Here is an 18228-nt window from a genome sequence, read left to right on the forward strand (position 1 = left end):
GTAACCACACTTATTTCACTTCTATATTTATATATATATTTGAAAAATGTGTTTCCATTACTGATGTCATCTTATAATCTTATTTCTATGACTTACTGAATTCCGTTTCCGCCGCAGTTTGGTAGAATCCAAGTGTTCACTAGCAGGCACATGAAATTTAGAAACATTTTGTGTTTGGCAGGAATCCTGAGTCCTCTCACCACCTGCCGTCCTCACATTCAGCTCCAAGTCCAGATCCGCTTCCTCCCCCTCTGCCTATGCCTTTAAACCTCTCAGTGCCCACAAATGGTTCAGAGATGGATGAACTTGTCCCGGTAAGGTCTGCATTTTATTAATACAGTTCTAGTGATGCTTGCACACTAGAGGCCTTTCTTAATTAATCTGAAATAAAACTGACATAAAGTCAAACTATTCAGAGTATCAAGATACCTGAAAAAAGTTTTTGTTTTCCTTTCATTTCAAAACATCCTCCAGTATTCTTAATAGCATGTCTGTGACCTGATTGTCAAAATACCCGAAGAAAAATGTCCAACTCAATTCAGCTGTGCTTTCTTTTTGGCTTTAATGTCGTGATTCAGCCCTCCACCCCCTGACTGCGAATGAATGGCTTATTTCACCGTACATGCCAAACTCAGGCCAGCACTTCAAAGTGGTTCTGAAACTTTACCCAGCCTAGCTGATATTCTTAATGTGGGGGTGGGGGTCATGTTACTGGGTGACCTGAACGTGCAGAATGGCTTGCTCACAAACAAGCACTTTTATTGTGTGTATTACAAATGAGAAACTGTTCTTTCCTTCCCTGGTTGGAAAATTAAATACATTCAAATAAGAGGAAGCAGGAAGGTCTTGGCAGCGCGAAACTGTCACCTAACTGCATTTTATAGATGTTGCCCTTGGATGGATGTTTTAAGGTTTCATCTGTTGTTGACAGGAAGTGGAACTGAAGGTCTCACTCATCAAGTCTGTAAAGGGCAGCCTTGGCTTTACGCTGACCAAAGGCGGTGATCACGGTTGTTACATCCATGACATTGTTCAGGATCCCGCCAAAAGCGATGGGCGCCTCAGGCCCGGGGACAGAATGCTCAAGGTACGCAGTCAGTCCTAATATTATTCTTTTTTTTTTTTTCATTTAAAATGTCTTGTGGCTGGAACGAATTAATAGCATTTCCATTCATTTGGGAAAGTTGATTTGAGTTATGAATGTGAAAATATCAAACTTCACTGTTCTCATCTTGCGTGGCTTTTTTTTTTTTTTTTTTTTTTTTTTTGGTGGCACAGGTGAACCAGACAGACGTGAGCAACATGGGCCACACCGAGGTGGTGGAACTTGTGCGTGCAGAGCCTCGGCTGGTGGACTTGGTGGTGGGCAGGGTGTTGGATAGCCCAAAACCTTACATCGATGCCCACCTCCTGCCCGACATCTGCTTTAGAGACATCCACAAACCCCTCGGTAAGAGGGTCTGCGATGTAAATCCGGTAGATGAAGTAAAATGGTTGCCAGTAAGAGTCGATTCCTGGTCCCCCCCTGCAGGTCTGGTGTTGGACGGCGGTCGGGATAGCGCTTACGGTCTTGTCTTTGTGAAAGACATCCTGACAGGATCGGCGGCCTTTGATGAAGGCAGCCTGCGACCACTAGACACCATCCATTACATTAATGGTGCTCCCGCTCAGGAACTCACCCTCAGTGAGAACACCAGACTGTTGGAACTTTCTTGTGGCGACTTGACTCTTAAAGCCACGAGGTAGCTAACGTACCCATTGAAGAATAACAATGTGTTTCGCAGTTACAAATTTGTCTCTCTCACTTAAAGGGATGGCAAACCTGTGTATCCTGGGAAAATGATGTCTTCTGTTAATAACAACATGAGCTCAAAGATATCATCTGGCATCAATGGTTTGTATCAAATTATTCAGCCCACTTGTAAATGGATAAATGATGTAACACAAAAATAAAACATTAGAAGGCTTACAAACGCTATTAGAACAACTCAATTAGCCAATTAGCAGATAGCTTGCCGCTAATGTTAGAAACTGAGGTTGCTGGCACCGAACGCGCAAGTGTGTAACATTATCGGATATTGCGTGTTAAACACCTAAACAAAAATCACAACCTCTAAAAGTTAAAGTGGCTGTGTATAGCAATTCGCCAGTCGACAGCTAGCTAGCTAATGGATGGTGTGGACAGCCGAGGTTTTCTGCAACTAGCTCCGTCAAATGTCGCTCTTCTTCTCATATCTTTTTTTTGCCTTTTAATTTATGTGCTAATTTCGATGACACCATATGGAAAGCGCTTTGTTACAGCTCCAGCTGTTGTGAAATGCGCAATCTTAAGGAAGTTGGATTGTGTTCTACTGTTACCCTTGCCAGCAACTAAATAGCAGATGAGATTACGTAAAACGATTCGTCAATTAAACATTACGTGTCGTAATAAGCCAGTCAGCAGCGAGTAATGTAATTTTAACACCTATTGTTGTTTGAAGGTTACTACGGATCGTGTCAGTAGCCAACGTTGTCAGCAGGAGCTCATTTTTGTTATTTTCCAGCCAGTCTTTGTTGGGAGAGTTCACAGTTGTGCGAGCTATCAAGTCGCATTTTCAGCTGAGGCAGTCTGCAGCTAGCGTCCACAAATCATTAGGAGCTAACATTAGCAAAATGCCATCACTGCAACTCGCATGACTTCACGCACACGCAAGGATGTTCTTGTGTGACTATTAACCTTTATTGTGAGTGAACCTTCTTTTGGAATGTGTTACCCCCAAAAAATCTATAAAAGTATTAGCGACTGCTGTTTCTCATTCAAGGGTTCCGTAGCGCCGAGGATCCAATGGAGACTGAGTTTTTCACCGTGCTGTCTTCTTTAGAGGTAGGCTGACTCGAAATGTTCTTTGGTTTGCGATGTGCAGCGCGGCTTTGTTAACATGTTTGAACATACAGGAAGAGGTGATCAAGCTGGAGCTGGACAAGCCGCACTTGGGAGGTCTGGGTTTCTCCGTGATCGGAGGTGAGCGAGGTATCTTCGTAAAGTCCATCACAGCGGGCGGCATCTCCGAGGCCTCGGGGAAGTTGCAAGTGGGCGACAGGCTGCTGAAAGTGAGCCTTTCAAACATTCCTTTGGAGCACGACGGAAACGAGCCTTTGTCTGAGGTGTCTTGTTTGTGTCGGCAGGTGAACGAGGACCCAATGACGGGCGTCTCGCACACCAAAGCTGTCACCACCATTCGCAAAGCGAAAGGCCTGGTTCGCCTCATGGTGTCCAGGCCTCCTGACCAGAACCCCAACACCTACTTGGCCTATCTGCCCATCAACACGGATAAATACAATGGAAACGCAGGTACCAGCGTACCCCTGCGAGGTGAACCTCAACTTGCTGCCGTCCATCTTGCTCCCTTCCGGTTTGTCTTTGGTGACCGTTGAGATCAGGCCTTGGCTGAAGTTGAGATTGCGCAAACATTCTTTCACTTAGTGCTTGTTTGTTGGTCTCGGTACGCTTTTTGGTAGTCCTGTTGCCCTCAAGATTTTTCTTTAGTAAGGCAATTAAGATCAGGCGAATGTTTAGTTCATTTGCCTTCAAAAAGTCTTGATTTGGTATTGAAGTTCAGACTTGGCCTTTAATTTGCAAGGATTTGAAAAATGTGATTTTCCTCTCTGCCGACATTGGATGTCAGTCACCTCCACTTGTAGCTTTCAATCTTCCCTTTTGTCCTCAGCAACTCCAGTCTTGTTTGTAGTCTTCATTTACAAAGTCTTGCTGCGTTCAGGTCTGTCTTCATTTGCAAAGTTGACATCAGGCAACATCATATTGAATGGTTTTGCCTTCACAAAGTCAAAGTTCAGCTTTGACTGAGGCGGTTTCACATCAATTGACCTGCAGTTGCCGCTCTTTTGTGTCCCCATCTTCCTGAGTGTCAGTCCAACTCACTCAGGTGGCTCATTCTTATATGAATTCTAAATGTATCCATCTTCATCTGACTTGCTTTCACTATTTGAAGTTTAGAATGTTTACCGAGTTGCACCGTGTTGGAAACTATCATGGTTTGTAATAGTCGACGTTGTTTTCAGATCTCGGTGAGGACAGCAGGTTGAAGATGAGGTTGCGTAGTCCCCATAACGTACTCAAATCCGGCTGTCCGCCATTACCGCCGACCGACTATGATGACGATCCGCCCCATCCCAAAAGGGAGCACAGTGCCGAGCCCTCTGAAGATACAGACTACGACGGCTCCTCATTACCCAAAGACTCGCCCGAGGTCCTTATCTTGGCCCACACGCTAAAGAGAAAAAATTTAGATCCCGTTTCAACTGGTTGTCCTTTAACTCCGCAGAGTTCCCGTAAAGTGGAATGGCTGGAAGAGAGTGTGGACGCCCCCAGCAATGAAAAGTAAGATTTGGCTCTTGGCAAGTGGGTGGGAACAGCTAAAGATTTTAGATTGGGGGGTTGTTTGTTTGTAACATCCCGTTTGTCATTTTTAAATGGGCAGTTATCTGCAAATGAGCGCTGGCCAGCCAGAAGATGACGATGACGTCATCACGTGGGGAAGTGATGAGCTGGCCGTTGACAACCTCAATTCCAAATTCAGAAAAGGTGAATTCTTATACTGTTGAATTGTATTTATGATGAAGACATTTTCTTATGAAAGTAAGTAAGACAAACTTCTCTGGTATCGTGTGTTTTGTTGTGCTTTAACAAACGCAGTTGGGCCGATCATCACTGAGGACGAGCTGACCTCCTTGCCACTGGTGGAGGTGGTCCCCGACGGCCAGTACACGGCTTCCAAGCTCAACGGCGTCGTGCGCATGATGAAGGGGCTTCTGGACCAGAAAGTCCCCCAGCAGGAATTTGAGGTGAGACCCCCGCGTTAATCTCACCTGAGTAGCTTCTGTGATTCCTTGCCTCATGCTGGCGACTCTGGCTTGTAGAACCTTCAAAATCTTCAACCTCTGGACGACTGTTTGGTTGGCCAGACGAAGGAGAACAAGAGGAAGAACCGCTACAAGAATATTGTGCCTTGTGAGTTAACACAAACGGGTAGGGGAGGGAGACACCACAATTAACATCCATTTGAAGTGTTAAGGAAGTAACGATTCATGAGGTCTTCACCATTTTTGGACATTAAAGGATACATTGAAGCAATATTAACTGTCATGAAATTACATAGTTACGAATTATAATGCACCTGATATGTCTGAAACATGTTGATATGCATAAAAAGTCTATTGCACATTGAAACTTGAGCCGAATTGAAGACATTAAAATATGCTGATATATTGAAAAGAGTTATTGACAGTTGTCCCCACAGCATTTCATGCATGATGGCTTATCTATTTTGCATGAAGACTTTACTTGCAACTTTTTTTCAATTGTATGGAGTGCAAACTGTACTTGAAGTGCATTTCCCAAATCTGTTTCCTTGCAGTCGACTCCACGCGAGTGGTGCTCGGCACCAATGGCGGTTACATCAACGCCAACCACATCAAGATGGCCGTGAAGGACGAGAACTTTGCATACATCGCCTGCCAGGGACCCTTGCCCACCACTATGGGCGACTTCTGGCAGATGGTGTGGGAGCAAAAATCCAACGTGGTCGCCATGATGACTCAAGAAATTGAGGGCGGCAAGGTCAAGTGCCAACGGTACTGGCCCGACTCGCCGGGCACCACGGAGATGGTGGACGAGCGCCTCCAGGTCAAGTTGGTCAAAGACCAATACCTGGACCACTTTGTCATCCGACTCATGGAGGTCAAAGACGTCACGGTGAGGACGTGAAACATGCCGGTGTAAAAAGAAGCATCATCATTTGATGAATTTTGTCATCCAGACGGATGAAACGCAGCTGGTGACGCACCTGAACTACACTGGCTGGCCCGACCACGGGACGCCATCTCAGCCCGAGCAGCTGCTCACGTTCATCTCCTACATGAGGCACGTGCACCGCTCGGGGCCCATCATCACTCACTGCAGCGCTGGCATCGGACGCTCCGGAACGCTGATTTGCATCGACGTGGTCCTCGGTCTCATCAGCAAAGACGCCGACGTGAGTTGGACTTGAGGGCAGACGTACAGTGCAGGATGTTGGTTACATTCTGAAAATGGTCCTCACGTGCCTCAAAACGTTTTCATGCATGGAGAACGTCATTCCACTTGTGTTTGGGTTCTGATTTCTAAGGCCAAAGTCATTTCATCGACCCGTCAACTCGGTCACGCCACACACGGAGGGGGGGGGGGGGGCAAAAATGCAGCATTTTTTTGGGTTTTGTTTTTACATAAGAATAATGTTGATGGTGATGTCGTTTTTCTTCTCAGTTTGACATTTCTGATGTGGTACGGAACATGAGACTTCAGCGAAAGGGAATGGTCCAGACAGAGGTGCTCTTGACGGAAGAATTACTTTGAAGCGTGACCGATTCCATGCCTTCTTCAATGCATGTCTTTGTTATGTGCTTCCAGGACCAGTATATCTTCTGCTACAGAGTGATCCACTACGTCCTGGAATGCCTTCAAGATGAGAAGAACATCTCAGGTTAGTCCGTGGACACCAGCAGAAAAGGCCAAATCATGAAACCTATTTTTAAAATACCGTCAATATTCATTCCACTCCACCTCGAGTGTCCACCCTTCTTAAAGAAATGTAAATTTTTATTGTACGTTTGCTTTATTATTATTAGTTCTCTTCCTTTTGGCTGCTACCCCTGAGAACTGCTGATTGTATTTCTTATATCGACCAAGAAGAGACACTAGTGTTTTATTTTCCAGACAAAATGATTACACACGTGGACCGATGACATCATATTGTATGTATGTGGAACAAAATTGTGAGAAATTGCGTTTGTATGTTTATTGATGCTGGAACTCGCCTTGACAGAATACTATGTCAGTATTTGCTTCGCTCGCTGCCTGAAGATAAATGAACTTAAATGTGTACATATTCCTCTGCTGAAAATTAAACTGGATACATTTTAATTTGTGTGCCTTATTTTTGTTTTGAGTCCATTTTTTTCTAGCACTTGCAATGTAAATGTACATCAAGGCACATTTTCCATCCCAGCAAGCATTTTGAACACTTTTCCTTACTTTTAGGCCCCAGAGTGGTGGTGTAACCTTAAAAAAAAACACCATGAGGTCTTCCAATCAGGTATCGAGATGATGCATAGTACGGAATCAAACAATGCTACTAAAATTATTTGAAAAAATTATATAATAAAGGGTTTTATATTCTGTTCATTCTTTTACTCATTTTTCTTTCAATGAGTTTATATTTTAACTCTTGTATGAATTTATTGTCGGTAAAAATGCTGACCGAAATAAAGGCAAAATTAACAAAACAGCTATTTTTATCAATTAGTGTTTTTTTCTTTATTAGGAATAGGTCATATTTGTAACTTGACTAGTCTTTCAGAATTAAATTCAATGCATCTTTCCCAACTGCTGGTAAATAAAAGATAATGAAAACAGACTTGTAAAAAAAATGATTCAAATGATAAAAGAACATTAAAAACGTCTTACCGTAAACAGTGTGTGTATATGTATATATATGTATATACATATACACACATATATGTGTATATGTATACGTTTGTTCTTTGTTTCCATGAAGAAGCCACCACAAAGTTCACCTTGTCACCGTTAACAATATTAGAAGTCAATGGCAAAATGTGAATCGGCTTCAATTCAGTATCCGTCGGCCATCCCCTTCTTCCTCGCGTCTGATTCGGCCACAATGCATCCCTTGTCCTTCTCCACAGCATTCACTACGTTGAAAAAATGTTGCATTTCTCCAGTCTGGTGCCCAAGCGCTCTGAGACCGTCGATTACAGACTGAAGGCCGAGAGGAAATGTCACACGACTATCATCAGTGATCAGATCTCATCACAAAGTGCCTTTCAAGAGCTCACCTGGTCAAAAGCAGGTGGAAAATTCACAACGTTCTTGGAGTCGACAAACACAATGGGAGCGTCGATGGCTTCTTTCAGACTCATTCCCAGCCACAGGTGATTTATTAGAGACTGTGGGACGCAACCGATGAACGGAGTAAACAAAACGCATTCATAAAAGATACGTTTCGTATTTGAGGACTACCAAGGCCACTGCACTGGTGATCATGCTTCCGCCTGCTCCTCCAATCACAAGAAGTCTTCCAGACTTGGATTCAAGTATAGTTGGTGTCATTGACGAGGGAGGCTGCTCGCCTGAGAAGAACATGCAAACATTATACTCAACAATCGACTCCCATCGAAACCAATCATTGTGTCCACACAGAGCTGAAGGTGGACCTTACCTGGCTTCAATGTTTCTGCTCTCCCACAGAAGTCAGCCAGCTCATTATTCAGGATGATGCCCGTCCGTGAAGAGTAAACGCCTCCTCCGAATCTACACCAAGATACAGCGTTCACAACTTGGATATTTTGGGACATTTCCAGCAAGCATCTCCTCACAAATGGTTGATGGTGCTGGTGGCAGAGACAGCCAGTCCGTCTTGATCCAGCACGGACACTTGCGACGTTCCCGTGTGATCGGGCGGCGGCTTGACGTTGGAGTAGTACGAAGGCGGATGGGTGCTATTGGAAGAAATCATTGCCCTGATGTGATCGACGAAGGCACGATCTATCAGATGCTCTGCACCCTGGAGGAAGACGACATTTTCCAACTTTTTGTTCCACTTTGTGGTGCCTGCTTAAATGCTTTTGGGTTCGTTTGTTTTCATTGTTTGGACTGGAAGCCAAAAGGCCGTTATTGTCACCATTACGAGAGGAGCACACCGTCAAAGTTATTAACTCTTTCAATGGCAGCCATTAAAAAAAAAAAAAAGAACGTATTAGGTGCCAGCCACTTTGCTCACTGATCTTTCAAGGGTCACAGAATAATGTGTCATCACACAAAAGAATAGTCTGTTTATGTTATTCTCTTTTTTAGTATTCAGCAGTATAACAGGGGGTGGTTCCACCCAAATCATCTATTCTGGACCCAAAAAGGCAGAAAGCACGCTTTTTGTGAGAAGATATAATTTATGCACAACAGTGACTATTATGCTGATATCTTTTTGTAACGGTTGAATTTCCGGATGTCAGCCATGTTCACAAGCTCAATCGTCCGAGAGACCCAATGCTGCCATCTGCTGGACATTGTAAGTGATGTTCTTTTTTCTTTCCCAGTTTATTGATGGAATCAGAGTTGGTCACGAATTTTCTCTCTCAATTCCGATTTTTAAAAAAATGTAGTTGCCGATGATTGCTGTTGTAGGTGCTACTCGTTAGCATTTCTCTTGACGACATTTCACACCCGTAGCACTCAAAGAGTTAAACTGAAGCAACAAAAATAGCGAAAAACATTTTGGGTTTGTTTGGGTTATTTCCACAAACCCCTAAAAATAAAGGGTATTCGCCAACTATTTAGAGAGTGATTGGTCTGTCTGCAACACGAGCTGAGAGTTGGAGAAACTTGTAGTTTTTAGTTTGGATTTGATATGTACCATTTATGCCAACAGTCCTTGAACTTTCATGACACAACTTAGTGACAATTGTGTCTTTTTCTGTTTGTAATGGAACAGTTTTTGCTAATTTGTCTGACATTATCAAGACTCTATTATGCTTAAGTATCAAATCTAACCGTCTCGCTGTTGAACAAAGGATCACGAATGCTCCTTCGCTGGCCATTGGCAAATTTGACCGCCTCAATATAATGATGGTAAAACTGAATTTTCCTTTCCCCATCCAGGGAATGTGGTGTCAAGGAGAACCCTGTGAAAAGAAAACAAACAAAGATACTATTTGGAGATTCAGTCTTTTGCAGAACTAACATCCCCAGGAAATGAGAGCCAAAAAACCTTGCATAATCTTGAGGATAAAAGCAAGCAAGGCGCCCCCAGCAGGCGGTGGAGGGATGTGCATCAGCGTGTCCCCAAGAGGGACTGTCCACGCATCCACTTGACTCGGCAGGTAAGACTTCAGATCCTCCATTTCTAATGTCCCACCTAGAAGAGTGACATGTAGAACCAGTCTTCTGGGGTACACCACAGACGCGTCGCCAACCAATTGTAGAAAACATTGATGAGCAAATCAACCGAACACATTCGTAAATACGGACAACTCAGACTAGGGGCGTCCAAATTTGTCAGAGGCGATATTCAAACCCAGCACCTCAGAACTGTGAGCCTTATACATTTACCACTGTGCTTCCCGACTTTACAATCCGTGTGAAGAACATTTTTTCGCATTGACATTTCGCTCCCACCTGCGGCTTTGACGTCGTGAATTAAATCCTGAGCCACTTCGCCTGTGTAGAAAGCATCTGCTCCTTTCTTGGCAATCATCTGCATGCTCTCAGCAAGTTGAGGAAACTTCATGATGTCTCCTGTCCCAAGAACGCTTTTGTTGTTGTTGCAAAAAACTTCACTGGAGGGGAAAAACACTGAATTTTAATTCATTTTATAATTTAAAAAAATGTTAAACAATAAAGACAAAAATCTCAGCTATCCAAGGGGGACACCCTGAGCTGGTTGTCAGCCAATTGCAGGGCACACATAGATGAACAATCGCCTGCGCTTACAATCACACCTACCATGCACATCTTTAGAATGTGGAAGAAATCGGAGTACCCGGAGAAAACATGCAAACTCCAAACAGGAAGGCCGGATTCAGAATCGAACCCTGAACCTCTGAACTGTGAGGCCACCGTGCCGCCCTTTATTGTTTGTAATAATTTAAATGTACGCTTCTCAACTTTCGACTTGAGATTAACAGTTAGCGGTAATAGTTGGTTTAAATATGCCAGAATTCCAAATCGGATTTTTGGCACCCTCGATTGTCCATGGCATCCTTGCATCCGCCTCGTTGTGTGGTTACGGTCCTACAATTTGGTTGATTTTCCTTTTTTTTTTTGTGCTTATATTATTATACTCTATACGATGTTCAGAATCTTGTTTATTTGGGTGTAATTTCACTGCCAGCCACTAGGCAGTGGCACGCTGTTATATTTGACTTTGTCATTTTGAAAGAAGAGGAGTGAAAACCAAAGTATTTCTGTACCAGAGTGATGACTGTTCTACTCTGCTTTTCACAGTGGGAATACCAAGAAGCCTCCCCAGGTAAGGAGGCACCGGGATTCCCTCCCTGGCCAGTCCTATGGGCTCCTCGAAGAGTTTGGACCAAGGCAGTTTGCCGTAGCGCTTGTGAAGGGCCTCGTAGCCCCGCAGTTCACCGGGAACGCCGATCCACTGACTACCTTTGAGAGAAATGGTACTCGCTCACACTAATGCATATTCACTGTCGCATATTGGAAAGTTACCTGGTGTATATTTGAAAGAGTCAGGACAATCATCTAACAGTTTGCTTTGAAACTTCTTAGGGACGGTCTCTCTGAAGTTGTAGACCGTCACCTGACCTGGGGAGAAAATGACCATCACTGCATTGGCAATGCGCTTGGCGAACGTCTTTGAATTAAAGAGCACCAACCTGTTTTATTTCGAATGGTTACAACAGAGCCTCCGCCGAGTCCCATGCTCTGAGGGTAGACCACGGCCGTGCACAGGAGGGCGGCGATGGCTCCGTCCACTGCTGAGCCGCCTTGTTGCAACATCCTCCTGGAAGATGGACGTCATTCAGGTAGGCGTAGGGGGGGGGGTTCATGCGTGAACTCTATGAACATGAACCATGCTCTCATCTCGCTTGCTAGTTTGTGAGCGCTTTCTTACACGCAACGGTGGAGAGTAATGATTTTCTGAAGTAAAAAGAAAAAGCGGTGTCTGCCTTTCGGGCTTCCGCCCACATTCCAAAAGCGAAAGTGTTAGCTTCGCTGAAGGCTTTAAATTGCTTGCTTGATTGGTGGGCAAAAGGCTCAAAATCAGTCAGTGAGTCAGTGAGTCAGTCCCCCCGCCCTCCGGCCGCTATCTCGGTTTGGTTCGACTCTCCAGCCTTATTCATAAAAATTGTCTGGCCAAGTGACTGTCATGATCTGTATTTTGTTGTTTTTGATTTCGGATTTCGTTTCATGTTTTTCCTTGTTTGTGTTTGTCTTGTGCTCTGATTGTGTTCACCTGTGCTTGTCGTCTCACTCCCAAGTGTGAACCAATCAGCTCCCTCCAAGCCTTTGTGTCTTGTCCAGGTGCTCCTCGTTGTCTCGTTTCTTTGTTTGTATTTAGTTCGCTGGTTGCTTTCACTTCTTCCGGTCACTTGCTGTTCATGTCAAGGTGTCCTGTCTCCTATTAATTGTCTGTTGTCCGGTTCTTAAAGTTTTTCTGTTTTCTCAGTCATAGTATTTAGTCCTTTTCTAGTCCTTGCTTTGTCGATCCTTATTTTGCTTTTTTTTTTATCCTTTTGTTGCTCCCAGTTCCTTGCTTGCCTTTTTATTTTCCAATTAAACATGATTTAAGATGCCCAATCCTCACTTCCCTGCGTTTGGGTTCTCCTCAACCTCCACCTCAACGTGACAGTGACAGAGCAACAAGGTGAATGCCTTAATTCAACTCAACACTTGTGGTGTGCGGTGAATATAAAAAGTCTACACACCCCTGTTCAAAAGTCAGTTTTGAAATGATTTGTATAGGGGTGTGTAGACTTTTGATATCCACGGTATAACAGTGACATCATTTAACTGTCCGAATTCTTGCAACATCATGTTGTAGATGTAGTAACATGAAGCAAGCAGCGTGCCCGTGCGGATATTATCCATCTTATGCAATCGTTTAACCTGCTTATCACCTCTGAGTTTCACGCAATCTGTTGACTCATCAAACATGTGATGCAAGCTCGATTGCGACGCAAGCCATAGAACACTGGAAAATGAGTTGAGCCGCACTAAATTAGGTTGAGTCACTTACTTGCCAACCTGCGAGCAAAGCTGCGAGTCTGCGGCGACGGCAGCGTGCCAGAAGCCACCGGAGCACGGCGTGGACAGCAGCGTGGCCATGCACACGCACAGCAGAACCAAGGTGCACAGCAACGTGCACGCCAGGCAGCAGCACCACTTGTACTTGTCCATTTCATTCAATGCCAACTTAAGGTCACGCGTGCGGCCACTGAGCCACCATCACTTGCAATCTGGATGCTGTTGCACGCTGACTGAAGTTCCACACAGAGTTGTCGCGGGAACGCGCTGCGCCCGCGCTGCCTGGCTCCACTGCTTAGGGACCATCAAGAAATGGTTCTCTTCAACTGCACCTATAAGAATAATAATTAAATTTAAATCATAAAAATGTTTTTTTATTTATTTATGTATTTATTAGGAGTGTAACAATTCACTTCGAATCAGAATATCAGTTTTTTTTTTTGTTTTTTTTTATAAAGACGCGAGTCCAGCAAAATGAATAAAATGGTTTTAATGGCGCATTTAGAGTACTGACAAGTTCATTCGAATGTTTCCAGAATCATTGCATCGTACCCTCTTAAACTGAGCCAGACTGTATCAAATCATTATCCCACTGAGATGAACCCAATCGAATTGTTCCACTATCAAGAACTTGTTTTTTCCAAAAACCTATTGAATCATTTTTGTGGAGCCTTGTCTGAAAATTGGTCTTGAAACTTTTACAACACATTTGTATTCTTTGACTTTCAACTCGGCATGTTCTTGTGCTTCCTGTTTTTTGTTCTTTGAATTCGAACATCCGGTTTTCACTCATGTACAACACTTTGCATGCAGCTGTGGCTGTGCTCTATCAATCAAGTTGAGTTGAATATGTATATAATATATGCATGTGTAATAATGCACAGTTTTGAATCATTTGAATCGTCAGCCTCTCTGGCGAAAAGTAATTTAGTGACGCTCCCTAAGTGACCCCCCCCCCCCCCCCTGCTGCTGTCCTGTTCCCTCCAGTCCAGATGGGCTTGAGTAAACCTCTTCAAGTTCACTCTGTCTTTTTGTCACTCCATGTATGGGGGCCACAGTTCTATGTCCATAAATGGTAACATGGATGTCATCAGCACGCTCTCTTTGCTCTTCTGCAAATGTGGCTCAGAAAGGTGAACAACATTTTGAAGGTGTTTTGCAGCTTGCTGACTTTTGTTTGTGTTGTGGGCCATATATCAGTGTGGGATTTGGGTTTTGCATATTTTTTTTAAATGTCTATATTTTTATTAAAATGATTACTTTTATTTTTTTAAAACAACAATTTTTCATCATTTATATTATTTCCCGTTCTTCTACATATGGAGGCGCATAATTTATTAAATTATTTTATTGATCGTTTTGAAAACCAAATTGTTTTAGATTTGTGGTCATTTTTCCAAATTCATATTTTTCTAGTGAAGTGAATTATCGTACAGTCCAGACGAGTCTGGAACCTTTAGTTTGGTTGTTTCACAGTTGGCCACAAGAGGGAGACGTTGAAAATATGTCCAATTGTAGTTCTCTCACCAAATGGGAATATGACGGAATGTTTTTAGTTCCGAATCATATTTCTCCAGGAAATTACAATTTAAATTCTGACCTCTGTTAAACATGTATGCAACACCCAGCAAATAGATAATGTATCATGTTAAAGAATGCACAGAGTACTGTGTCGGGACAGTATTATCTATTCTTTAAAAAAAAAAAAAATCCCACATTTATTGATTCCATGTGTTTTTCTTTTGATTGGCATCGGATAATTTCTGACAAATGGCTACTACTGTATGTTTAATTTCATTCACTTTCTTACAGTGTTGCACATTTGCGAGGGCATTCAGCGCAGGAGCTTAAGCATCACTCTTGCCTGCTCTGTACCTATTAATAGTGCACCATTAATATTTTCTAGCCTGCGTCATGCCCACCCACCCTTGCCACTCTCTATTCACTCCTTTTCGATGTGCGCCGCCTGCACCTTTTTGGCATCTTTCACTCGGTCTATTCAGGCTTGGTCACAACTTTGATGGCCTTTTGTCCTCAATAACTGCTCATGAGATGCAGTGTTTGCAAGGACGGCTGTTGAGAAGAAGACGTAATAATGTCTTATGTCTTAAATTAATTATAGACGTGGATGTATTATTTTACATGTTTTTTTTACCTCATGTTTGTCTATTTAGTTTGAAAGTATCAACTGTGGCCATGGTGCAAAAAATGTGCCCAATTCCAATGTATGCAGTTGGCTTACTGCCGTTTTAATAAAAGTAATATTGTTCTGCATGTCGCTTCTGTGTTTGACAGTTTGAGGTTTCCTAATGAAGTGCCATTGTAGGTGAGGTACAGTTCAAACTCTACCTCCATATACCGATCTTTATTCAATGAATGCCTCTATTCAAACAATGCAGCATGTCGTCATACATTATGTATGCGGGCGTCCACAATGAGTGTCATTATTAATCCTTACTTGATAATTGGATGCGGTTCATCTTAGCTTTCAGTTCTTTATCAGTATGCTGATGACCGTGGCGACTTTTCAATGAACTTGCAACTCCAGCCAAAGAGTTGGCCAATGTGCTGGGAGTGGGCGTCTTGTCTTCCAGCTGTGGCTCACATCAATATTTTAGATTCGCTTATTAACCTTTCAGTGTGGAAAACGGTGGCAGGACGTGCGCTTCGGCCACCTAACGCCATCACAATAACTTCAAATATTCAGATGATGATGCAAAGTCTGAGTATTGTTTCATTATATTTTTTGTTGTCCATGCACGGCGCTTTCAAAATTACTTTCCATCAGCCACACGTGATATACAGTTGGTGAAGGTGTATATCAAAAAAAAAAAAAAAAAGGCGCCTTGCAGGAATCTGCTCCATTTCATTCAGCTCCATCCCAGCGTTACCTTTCTTGCATTTCCGGTTTATATTCCAAAATAAATGAATAAGATATTTACCGTAAAATCGCAAATCTGTATCGAGAAAATCATTGAAAATGTGCAATAATTACAGCGCAAATGCTTTTTGTTTTCATCTGTGCATTTGATTTCATACATAAACTTTTGGGCCTGATTTGAAATGCATTTATTTCAGATTACTGCTTGGCCGTTTGTCACCGGATCAAAGGTCTGCCCATCCAGCCATCCAATTTGATGATGAGTGACGGCTAAAAGCGAGTGGGCAAGTGCACTTCAGTTGTCTTTCATTTGTGGATGGTTGTTTTTCAAATATTTTTTTTTAAATCATATTTTTGTTGAGTGATGACACCATAATTACATGACATTTTTTTTTATCTTGCACACCAGAAATACAATTTAAAAACTAAAACTAATACTTCAATACAGCAGCACAATATCCATTGAATTGAAGCAAAAAGGTTTTAATTCCTGTGATTCTGTTTGATGACATCATTTCCTTGACGTTGTCCTAAAGTACATTACTGGAAGACTTTTCTTCAAACAACAGCCAAAAAAATGTAGATGGGTATGAATTAAGGGTTATCAACTTTGGATGTTTTTTTGTTTAGATTGTGGCCCCTTTAAGTGTGATTAAGATGGCAAGGGAGCAGATGAGTTCATGCAGGCGACTGCTTGAGTGGAGCTCGTCGTGCTTTCCCCGCAGCACAGGAGACACAGATGTCAGAACATCAACGTTCCCCGGGGAGCGAGGGCAAAATGTGCTCATTTCACACGTTCTCGCTATCAAGCTCAAGTCATAATTGGCCACGCATTCACGTACACGCACAGAATGTACACGAGCATATTCCCACTGTGCTTTTTTTTTTTTTTTTTTGCCCTGCGTGGACATCTGCTGCGGGACTTTAATGACCCCCGGTGTCAACATGGCTCCGTTCGCATTCTCATGCGATTCTCCTTGGCAAATGTGCTCTTATTAAGTAGTGCAAAGGCAACGCTTACACTTCACATCATCGGACATGAACATTATGCAGACGTAGCATGCACCGTAAGCCAACTTTTTAGCTCAGCGCCAAAGAATACACTTCTTGCATGAGTGCAAGTAGCTGAAAAGAAAAAAAAAACCAACCGATTTGAACGGCACTTAATAACCCAACAAAACCGAGAATGAGGCAACAAATGCAATATGAGACATTTCAAAAATCCATTTTTTTCCTCCTAGCGGTCACATCTCGGTGTGCTCGACAACTCCGGCGTAATCCTTACTTGCAAAAGTGCATCAAGTCGCCAAGCGACCAGAATGTTGCAATCTTCAGTTCAAATACGTTTCCAGGCCTTTACTGCAGCCTCTTTCCGTTCTTTTAATGTCTTGACTTTTCTCCGTTCAGAAGGTAAAATGCATGCTCTATTGGGTTGCGGTCGAGCGATTGACTCAGTCAGTCGAAGACCTTCCACTTTTTCCCCATGATGAAGTCCTTTTATTGTCTTGCCCAAATTTCTTCAGTATACAACAAAAACCAAAGGACTTGACCGTGCTGTTTGGATACTTTTTGGAGGGGATTCTCTGCGGATCAGACGGACTGGACTCTGCTATTTGCAGTTTGCGGTCACGGAATGGGTTGCATTGTAGCACAAATGACCAAAATCGGGGGCACGGTGAATCCTTTTGTGTGCGTTTGCTACTTACGTTTTCACACTCAGTATAACGACAAAATTGACTTAAAGCAGACATTATTATTATTTGGTATATGAAAATTATGCAACCAATAGCTTGGGTGATTAATGATTTGTTTTTCTTCCTTTTAGACTTGGATTTATGACTATTTTGTGTTTCGTTTAAGAACAAAAGCCATCTTTATTAGGGACTTTTTTTAACAATGCACTTGCCCAGTGAAAAATAATTGTCTAAAAAAGTCTGAAAATAAAATGTCTCACAACTTGTTGATTTCTTGTAACATCATAATCGTCTTTATTCTTATTATTATTATTATTATTATTATTATTATATCGTGTCATGTTGATCGGACTTGGAAATGCAAGTGAGGATAACATTTTCAAAGAGTTTATTATCCTTTGCCAATGGAGAAAAGCCACTGCTCATTGATTGCAAATGACTGAACTCTGCTTTTTATGCTGGCCATCATTAGGAACACCTTCATTATCTACTGGGAGAAATGTTGTCTTTAATCATGTTTTATTGTTTTTAAAGCCTTAATTGGATAAGTGGATTGCATCACAATATTATGACAACCAATTGTCCATGTTTATCTTTGTAAGGACAGATTTTGTGCAGCAGCTGTACCTAATATTGTGGCCGTTCGGTGTGTCCTCGTCCAAGTGTGGAATGCCTTGAAATCCTGAATTCATCCACAGAGCAGGATTAGAAGACTGATAGCATCCTCCCACTGCACTAAGAGCTGCTGTGGATTCTTCTTTTCATTCTTGTGGCAAATTACGCGTGTGATAATCCGCGGTGACGTCGGTCCCTTTGGTGAACTGACAGCGTGTGTG

The 18228-nt window shown here is 42.7% G+C and overlaps 2 protein-coding genes and 1 long non-coding RNA gene across 11 annotated transcripts in view; 2 read left to right on the forward strand and 1 right to left on the reverse strand.

Moving 5' to 3' along the window:
* ptpn13 (protein tyrosine phosphatase non-receptor type 13) overlaps nucleotides 1–6958 on the forward strand; it is a 43171-nt gene extending 36213 nt beyond the window's left edge. For 6 of the 8 annotated variants that reach the window (XM_088281875.1, XM_088281874.1, XM_088281876.1 and 3 more), the window contains 17 exons: nucleotides 182–314; nucleotides 932–1087; nucleotides 1279–1450; nucleotides 1532–1742; nucleotides 1812–1894; nucleotides 2802–2863; nucleotides 2935–3090; nucleotides 3166–3352; nucleotides 4060–4247; nucleotides 4323–4378; nucleotides 4479–4582; nucleotides 4694–4842; nucleotides 4918–5008; nucleotides 5415–5752; nucleotides 5817–6032; nucleotides 6302–6364; nucleotides 6446–6958. In XM_088281875.1, coding sequence (XP_088138001.1) covers nucleotides 182–314; nucleotides 932–1087; nucleotides 1279–1450; nucleotides 1532–1742; nucleotides 1812–1894; nucleotides 2802–2863; nucleotides 2935–3090; nucleotides 3166–3352; nucleotides 4060–4247; nucleotides 4323–4378; nucleotides 4479–4582; nucleotides 4694–4842; nucleotides 4918–5008; nucleotides 5415–5752; nucleotides 5817–6032; nucleotides 6302–6364; nucleotides 6446–6523 — 2443 coding nt within the window. In that variant the 3' untranslated portion in view covers nucleotides 6524–6958. The remainder of the gene's footprint in view (nucleotides 1–181; nucleotides 315–931; nucleotides 1088–1278; nucleotides 1451–1531; nucleotides 1743–1811; nucleotides 1895–2801; nucleotides 2864–2934; nucleotides 3091–3165; nucleotides 3353–4059; nucleotides 4248–4322; nucleotides 4379–4478; nucleotides 4583–4693; nucleotides 4843–4917; nucleotides 5009–5414; nucleotides 5753–5816; nucleotides 6033–6301; nucleotides 6365–6445) is intronic. The other 2 variants (XM_088281879.1, XM_088281877.1) reach the window with 1 other exon arrangement.
* Nucleotides 6959–7576: 618 nt separating this feature from the next.
* On the reverse strand, nucleotides 7577–18218 carry ggt5b (gamma-glutamyltransferase 5b). 2 transcript variants are annotated; one of them, XM_088281887.1, is made up of 13 exons: nucleotides 18020–18218; nucleotides 12810–13149; nucleotides 11446–11573; nucleotides 11279–11374; nucleotides 11020–11215; nucleotides 10226–10386; nucleotides 9819–9965; nucleotides 9602–9732; nucleotides 8431–8618; nucleotides 8274–8365; nucleotides 8075–8184; nucleotides 7891–8001; nucleotides 7577–7813 (listed from the first exon to the last, which is right to left on the reverse strand). In XM_088281887.1, the coding sequence occupies exons 2-13, from the start codon at nucleotides 12968–12970 to the stop codon at nucleotides 7667–7669; spliced, it is 1668 nt and encodes a 555-aa protein (XP_088138013.1). In that variant the 5' UTR covers nucleotides 12971–13149; nucleotides 18020–18218; the 3' UTR covers nucleotides 7577–7666. The 2 variants fall into 2 exon arrangements, with proteins under 2 accessions (XP_088138013.1, XP_088138015.1); XM_088281889.1 differs by lacking the exons at nucleotides 12810–13149; nucleotides 18020–18218 and adding an exon at nucleotides 12027–12167.
* Nucleotides 11861–17676, forward strand: LOC148318748 (uncharacterized). Its single transcript, XR_015839793.1, has 3 exons — nucleotides 11861–12437; nucleotides 15896–15982; nucleotides 16329–17676. It is a non-coding gene; the product is annotated as an uncharacterized LOC148318748 (long non-coding RNA).
* Nucleotides 18219–18228: the final 10 nt, after the last annotated feature.

The sequence above is a fragment of the Idiotropiscis lumnitzeri genome, chromosome 18, assembly GCF_059441095.1.
Source record: "Idiotropiscis lumnitzeri isolate Australia: NSW breed Sydney's pygmy pipehorse chromosome 18, RoL_Ilum_1.0, whole genome shotgun sequence".
In the NCBI taxonomy this organism is placed as follows: Eukaryota; Metazoa; Chordata; class Actinopteri; order Syngnathiformes; family Syngnathidae; genus Idiotropiscis; species Idiotropiscis lumnitzeri.

Coding starts and splice junctions, on each gene's coding strand:
- ggt5b (XM_088281887.1), bottom strand. CDS start 12,970: ATGGACAAGTACAAGTGGTGCTGCTGCCTGGCGTGCACGTTGCTGTGC. Junction 11,216..11,278: donor CTCTTTCAAATATACACCAG/GTAACTTTCCAA, acceptor TTTCTCTCAAAG/GTAGTCAGTGGATCGGCGTT. Junction 10,387..11,019: donor GTAGAACAGTCATCACTCTG/GTACAGAAATAC, acceptor TTTCCCCTCCAG/TGAAGTTTTTTGCAACAACA.